The 7,500-nt window shown below is 48.0% G+C and overlaps 1 protein-coding gene across 3 annotated transcripts in view; it reads left to right on the forward strand.

The window, feature by feature from the left end:
- LOC125030914 (extracellular sulfatase Sulf-1-like) overlaps window positions 1-7,500 on the forward strand; it is a 193,655-nt gene that overhangs the window by 123,753 nt on the left and 62,402 nt on the right. For all 3 annotated transcript variants that reach the window (XM_047621276.1, XM_047621275.1, XM_047621277.1), the window contains 2 exons: window positions 3,093-3,844; window positions 3,985-4,124. In XM_047621276.1, the coding sequence (XP_047477232.1) occupies window positions 3,124-3,844; window positions 3,985-4,124 (861 nt within the window). In that variant the 5' untranslated portion in view covers window positions 3,093-3,123. The remainder of the gene's footprint in view (window positions 1-3,092; window positions 3,845-3,984; window positions 4,125-7,500) is intronic.

Raw genomic sequence — 7,500 nt, forward strand, 5'->3', positions numbered from 1 at the left:
CGGAGACGCACGCGCCTGTTCTCCGCCCAGCTGCCCTCGGCGCGTCTGCAGTCAATCCATTCAACTTTAAATTCATTTATGCATGTTTCCCTGTGAAGATTAATCTTACACGACTTCATTAGCGACAGGAATTCGCAATGTAAATAAGGAGGTCACTTTTAATTCGTTTCAGTGACAGTTCTTTCTTTGGGCTTATTTTACTGCCATGTGATACACTATCTATTTTTAACTTGTTAAGTGTCAGATGACTCTGCAGAAAAAATACGTTTTTATTTGCTTCAATATGTGGCTTACATCTCTCTGCCCCGTCTCATTTTAGCCTACAATTAAAACATATAGATATGATAATTCTGTTTTTTCTGGACCTTTGATGCAAATCCCTGTGGCATCATCGGTTCTACGGCGTCTCTGCCGGCGCCTTGTGGCATTTGCTCGAAGCGCCGGAGGCCGTCTCGCCTTTGTCTCTGCTCGATGAGTTCTCGACACTTATTAAATAGTAATGACGAGGCGGTTGCCCTGCCGTCGCAGCGAAGGGAGGAATGAAATCCCAAAAGCCAGACTTTGACTGGTTAGTGAACCCTACATCTCCGTGCCACCTTCTCTGCCACAAGAGAGAACCTGTCAGTGCCATTGCCACCGCTGTTGCCTCTGCCACCCAAACAGCGGCAGAAGGTCACATCCATAAGTGATGGCACTCGCCGCCGCCGTCACTTTTTCACTTGATGAGAAAAATCGTAGTACCTTCGCCGCTCCCGGATTTATGCGTTGGGCGGCTGGAGCTGGAATCCCAATCGGAGGCCTGAATATTTCATTACGGTGGTTGCTGAGGGCGGGGTAAGGGGGGTGAGGAGGAAGAAGAAGAAGGTGAAGAGGAAGGTGAAGAGGAAGAGGAAGAGGAAGAGGAAGAGGAAGAGGAAGAGGAAGAAGGGGAGGAGGAATAAGAAGAGGAGGAGGAAGAAGAAGAGGAGAAGAAGAAATAAGAAGAGGAAAAGGAGGAAGAAAAAGAGAAGGAGGTGGAGGAGGAGAGGAAGGGAAGAAGGAGGGGGAATAAGAGAGTAGGGGGAGAAGGAGGGGGAAGAAGAGAGTAGGGGGAGAAGGAGGGGGAAGAAGAGAGTAGGGGGAGAAGGAGGGGGAAGACGAGAGTAGGGGGAGAAGAGGGGGGAGAAGGAGGGGGAAGAGGAGAGGAGGGGGAGAAGGAGAGGGAAGAGGAGGAGAAGAAGGAGAGGGAAGAGGAGGAGGAGAAGGAGAGGGAAGAGGAGAAGGAGGGGAAGGGGGTGGAATAAAAGAGAGAGAGAGAGAGAGAGAGACTGGGATTGAGAGTGAGGGGCGGGGGCTAAGTCAGCGAGGGAAAAGGGGAAGACCCGAGGGAAATATGTAATTCATAAAAGAATAATAATTGGATACGTCGAGACAGTCGAATAATGGAAGATTCAGAAGTCGCTTGTGCGAACCCGGTGGTAGCGAGAGAGCCAAGGCTGCGGCAGGGCAGTCGACGAGGATCGTGTGACTATTAACAAGCGGTTGTCTCGGCTTCTGGATTGTCCCGCGCGAGAAAAATCTGGGCCCGAGTGTGAGGTCACTGTCTGGGCATGTACGCGGCTGATTGCGTTGTCGATGTCGGATCTGCGGCTGGGAATGTTTCTTTGGGATGTCGGTTGTCAGGGGAAGGGGAAGGGGAGGGGGCGTCGAGGGAAGGTCGCGTGAAGGAGGACGAGAAGGAAGGGTCATCAGAGCCAGTGCACAAGGCCAGCCTATCGGGCGGCGGGAGGGAAAGATGGGCGGATGGAGGATTCATGCTGAGCAAAGAGTAAGCGATACAGCGGACGGAAGAGTAGGGAACCCCTCGAATACGCCACGGGCTTTTCACTTTATTCCTTCCTAGACTCCCTCGGCATTTTCGTTGTTCTTTTAGTTCTTCCCTCCGGTGTTTTGCTTACAGGGTCGTGTAGATGAAGACGACGAGAGATGGGTCGAAGAAATACAGTACGGTCCCTTCTCTCACGCCCGCTGCATATCCTGCCCGGCTGCTGTGCTGTGTGTGAGGCGTCCGCTGTCGGGCAGTGAAGGGTCGAGACACGGGAAGGTTGTTGCTGGTGAGCTTAGCTAATTTGGAGGTGCGCGAGTGACGGGTCTGAATATTATTTGCATAGAAAATGATTGCGTATTTGGTAGAGGAAACGAATAACAGCATAAAGCTAGATAAGATTTATTAATCTTGATACGCTGCTTTGATACAATGGAATATTTATACATACCATGAATATTTACTGAAGGCAGTGGTGATATTTGTGTTAGGACAGGTACACGCACCGGAGATGCAGATCAAGCCATGGCTGTCTCGCCCAGCCGAAAGGCAGCTTCTCATTGCAGCGATCCTCTCAAAGCTCTGGATAAATGCTTTCGGCGATACTGATGTCTTTCCTGTGTCACATGTTTTGCACCGATAAGATTTCCCTTCGTAGACATTACTCGATCTCCATTACTAGTGTGCACATCTGCCAGGGTCGTCACTTGAAGGCGGCCCGTGTTGCCATGGGCGTTAAGCTGATTTCTTCCCTGTCATTCTTGGTATTAACAACGTTTGCATAACCATTTCTTATCAGCTGTTAATTCGGACCGTGTGCACGGCGTTCACACGAGCGATCTTGTTGAGTGACCTGCCACGGTGTTCGGCAAGACTTTCATGTTATGATTCTCGACGCGGGGAGGCCAAGGGTAGGCTAGGATGAAGATTGAACCTCTGCACGTGGCGAGTTGATCTTTATTGACATGTTAATTAAGTTAGTGAGAGGGTGGCGGCTGTGGTTGTTTCGGCCATGCTTCTTGCTTCTTTTGTTCCGCGCTTCCGCAGTCCCGTGCTATAGCTGCAACACCTAGCGTTTTGTAGACAAGATTTGGGATAGTTGCATCTCCGGGAATCTGAAGCAAGTTAATCGAAAGTCTGCAATGAGTCAGAGACAAACAACCAGCAAATGTTACATACAAACGTGTATATATACATGTTTATGCAAGGAGACAGTTCAGTTGTACAAAATTGATTAATTGAGCAGCGTATACAATAAAACATTACAAAGCGCTTCTATTCTTTTCAGATAATGTTACTGGGGTAAAGATCATCTCAGCATGGTATGGTGCAGGAGCGGCTGGGCGTTGGCGTGGGTGTCCTTATCGGCGGTGGCATGGGTCGCCTCGCCCCAGGAGACGGCTGCGGAAAGGCCCGCGGTAACCTGGACCGGCACCAGGCACCAAGGACGCCGCCACGATTCCCCAGTCCGGCCGGCCACTTCCACCAGGAGGTCCTGGTGGGGGGAAACCGCCCCTTCCGACCGCACTCTGGCGGAGCGGACATCTTGGGACAGAGTGTCTGCCCGTGAGTATAGTGGGCACGTTACGCCAGTATCAAGGAGGCGCGAGGAAGATAGCGCTCGGCACCACGCACGACAGAGTGCGCGCCAAGCCGCCTATCGTCAGCAGGAAACATCGAGTGACGTACACCAACGCGCACGAGACTCCCATGGGTCACAGGCGGCACAAGCCAGGGCGCCGCACACACCAGCTGCCTCAGAGGAGAGCACAGCACGGTCCTCTGGCCCGCAGAACCGCCACGGTATAAGCGGGTACCAGCACAGCGCCTCCGGACGTCCCAGAGAAAACCAGAGCGTGCCTCCGCGCACGCACTCCAGCTCTCGGTGGCAGCCGTACCAGAAGGCATCGCAAACGCCATTTGGAAACGAGAACTCGTGGCGCAGGATCCACACGGCCCACCGGCCGCCGCGCCTTCCGCGACGGGACAAGAGGCCGAACATCGTCCTCATTCTCACCGACGACCAGGACGTCGAACTAGGTGAGTCACAAGCCCTGCCCTGCAACCACGGACTGAAAGATGAAGTGCTCATGAATGGCATGTTTTGCGATCGTTACTATACTGACACTATGGTATTTGTGCTTTCTAGTAAGCATCTTGTATTTGTATTCTTGCCACAGGTTCCCTCAACTATATGCCTCAACTCATGAACCTCATGAAGGACGGAGGCGCCTACTTCCCGCAGGCCTACACCACCACGCCCATGTGTTGTCCGTCTCGTTCGTCCATCCTCACCGGAATGTACATCCATAACCACGAGGTAAGAGGCACTCTTCCCTAACATACTTTTTATTAGACATTTCTTGTTCTTAAATGAAAAATATACGTGTTTCTATTTATTGTTTGTCCTTGTAAGGTCTGATATGAATTTAAAAAAAAAAATTAAAATCTCCATGAAGTCCGCCTTCGGGAGCACAACCAGTGAACACCAATGTGGCTTATTTGAAGTTCTAACGGCATCATTTCCGAAAGAGCTCCTTAGATTTAAATAGTTGTTGAGATAGATAAGGTTTCCATCATAGTGGATCTGGGAAAGTAAAGCGACCCTTTTCTTCCAAACAGAAACGGGTCGAATATGAATGATTTGCGCATAAAAAAACAAGCTTATGATCACGATTAAATTTCAACAAGATCTCACGAGAAGCGTCGTGTCACGTTAGAGAGAAAATGTTGTGTCACTGACTGGGCCCTGCCCGTGTTGCCAAGATGTTCGCAGAGGGTCGTAAGCATTCCTGATAATAAGCAAGCGATGCAATCTGCAAGAGTATTCAGGGCAAGATGTTTTCTTGGGCGCGTATTTGCTGTGACTCAGAAATTCAAGTCATCGTAAGAAATTCATGAAAATATATGTTCAGAATTTGGTATCAAGGTCAGTGTCGCTCAAGGAAGAAGATTAAGGTCAAGACGCTCAGGGTCACGGCCAAGGTCATTAAGGGCTCAAACAAGGGAGAGCTGAAGGACGGAGTTTTTGCCATGGAAAGCTGCAGGTCAGGGCGGGGAATCGCAGCGGCAGGATTCGGATTCGGGATTATCAGATGGTCAGGAGAGAGGTCAGAGGCGGCCGAAGAGGAAAGAGAGATTGGTGTTCATGATCGGACACAAAGGCAGTGAATTAAGAGGTAAATAGGGTTATTTTTTGCGTGCTTGCGGAATGGGGGCGGGGGTCTAAAAGTGACCCCTGACATATTGCTGGCTGTGGTGCGAGGATTGCCTGTATAAATGCTCGCGTAATTGGATATACATGTTTACAGGCTACGCCCAGACGCTGTCGACTGTCTCCCACTCACCGAAAGGGTCAGTTCGCGACCGTGTGTCCGACGGACGCACGGACACGGACACTGTCCGTGTCCGTGCGCACGCGCGTGTAGGGCTTGATAAGGTATTCTGCGCTATACATAGCAATATGTTGGGGATAATACGTCATACATGAGGGCATCAGGAATTGAATAGATGTGTTGGAGATGTAGAGTAAATGTGTGTTCAGAAATGGGTCTGCCCAGAGCGCCCGAAGCAGGTTAACGACATGAAAGCTCACTTTTGCTTGCCTTTTCGTTGCCGCCGCCTCCCAGGCCCTCGCCCTCGTGCTCACTCGGCCCCTTGTCCTCATCCGGGTTTTTTAAGTATCTTCTTAGTCTCTTTCGCGCTCTGTTTTTTTCTTTTCTGTTTCCTACACTGTTCAAACCAGTGTTTTTTATGCGCCTTGCATTCTCCTGTCTCTAGCCCACGCTTGGCTATCCCCAACCCTCCGCTCTCTCTCCCGAACACTCGGCCCTCTTCTTACCCTCTCTGGCCGTCGCCTCATCGTCCCTGCCACCCTCAGCCATCCCTTTGCTCTCCCCTGGCCCCCCTGTCGCCCCTGCCCTCCCCCTTTGCTCTCCCGTGGCCCTTCGATCACCCCTGCCCTTCCCCTGGGCGCTCTTCGCCTCCCTACCCTACCCCCTGTATCCCTCGGGGTCAATGACCTCCCCTGCCCCTCATCCTGCTTTCAATCATTAATGAAAGGCTTCATTGCAGTATTTGGAATGTGATATTAAATGCCACAAAGATATATTGTAGCAGTTGTTATTAGAGATGCATTCTCTAGGTGTCTCTTTCTGCCTCACTGTTGCGCTCTCTCTCTTCTCTTCTCTCTTCTCTCTTTTCTCGTTTCTCTTTTCTCTTTTCTCTTTTATCTTCTCTCTTCTCTCTTTTCTCTTCTCTTCTCTTTCTCTTTCTCTTTCTCTTCTCTTCTATCTCTCTTCTCTTCTCTCTCTCTTCTCTTCTCTTCTCTCTCTCTCTCTTCTCTTCTCTCTCTCTTCTCTTCTCTTCTCTCTCTCTTCTCTCTCTCTTATCTTCTCTTCTCTCTCTCTTCTCTCTCTCTTATCTTCTCTTCTCTCTCTCTTCCTCTCTCTTCTCTTCTCTCTCTCTTCTCTCTCTCTTATCTTCTCTTCTCTTTCTCTTCTCTTTCTCTTCTCTTCTCTTTCTCTTCTCTTCTCTCTCTTCTCTTCTCTCTCTCTTTTCTCTTCTCTCTCTTTTTTCTCTTCTCTTCTCTCTCTCTCTCTTCTCTCTCTTCTCTTTCCCTCTCCCCTTCTCCTCTCTCTTTTCTCTCTCTCTTTTCTCTCTCTCTCTCTTTTTTGGTGATTTAAATGACGATCAAAAAACCCAAATGAAAAATTTAAAATGGGATAATTTAACAAAAAAAAATTTAAAAAACTTTAAAGAGCCTACAAGGTTTACAAAAACACCTCATCCAATTAGATGTTTAATAACAAACAGACCATTTTTTAAATACTTTTCAACCTGTCCCTGAAAATTGCTGATCCGAGCTTATAACCTTGACCTTGAATATAGTAAAGACAAAGCGAAAACCAGTCAGAAAAACCCCCGCGCCCTAACCAGTACGTCCCCATTATTCTGTCAACATATTTACCCAAAAAGACTCGTCACTGTCGAGATCTTAACAACTACGACTTTTTGACAGAGAATTTTTAATATTCTTACAAACGTGATAAAGAAGGGCAAACGATGCCTGCGCCCCTTTTAAAAAAAAAAACAGTTGGCTCCCCCCCGCCCCCCTGGAAAAAATACAACATTAAGAGGGCCATAAAATGGTAGAAAAAAAATACCACAAAGCCTCAAGATAAACAGATTTGACCCACCCTTCAGGCTGAAAAAAAAAAGAAGAAAAATGTGGGAAAAAAACTCCTCCCTGGGCGAAAACTAATTATTTTTTAAAAATAAGTTCAATGAATGCAAAGCGATTCTGCTGAAACGGGAAACTTAAATTACATTAGTGCCAAAAAAAAAAAACAAAATACAGACACCTCCCCAAATTCCTAATAATACAGAATACTTTAAAAAATTCTTTGCGAAGTGGGGTAGACCACTTTTGAACGACAACCGCCCCCACATATCAACACAACATAAAGAAACGAACACATAAAAAATCTTCGACCGCAACCATAGAAAAAAAAATTTTTCCTAACAATAAAAATTAAAAAGCAAAATTTAGTGGGAGCAGATGGAATTGCACACGTTTCAAAACGATAGTTTCCACTTGCATATACGAAGTAAATTTTTAATACATCTATAGTCCCCGGTGTTTTTTCCTCACTTTGGAAACATGGCATCATAACTCCCATTTTAAAACCGGGACA

The sequence above is a fragment of the Penaeus chinensis genome, chromosome 12 (assembly GCF_019202785.1).
Source record: "Penaeus chinensis breed Huanghai No. 1 chromosome 12, ASM1920278v2, whole genome shotgun sequence".
In the NCBI taxonomy this organism is placed as follows: Eukaryota; Metazoa; Arthropoda; class Malacostraca; order Decapoda; family Penaeidae; genus Penaeus; species Penaeus chinensis.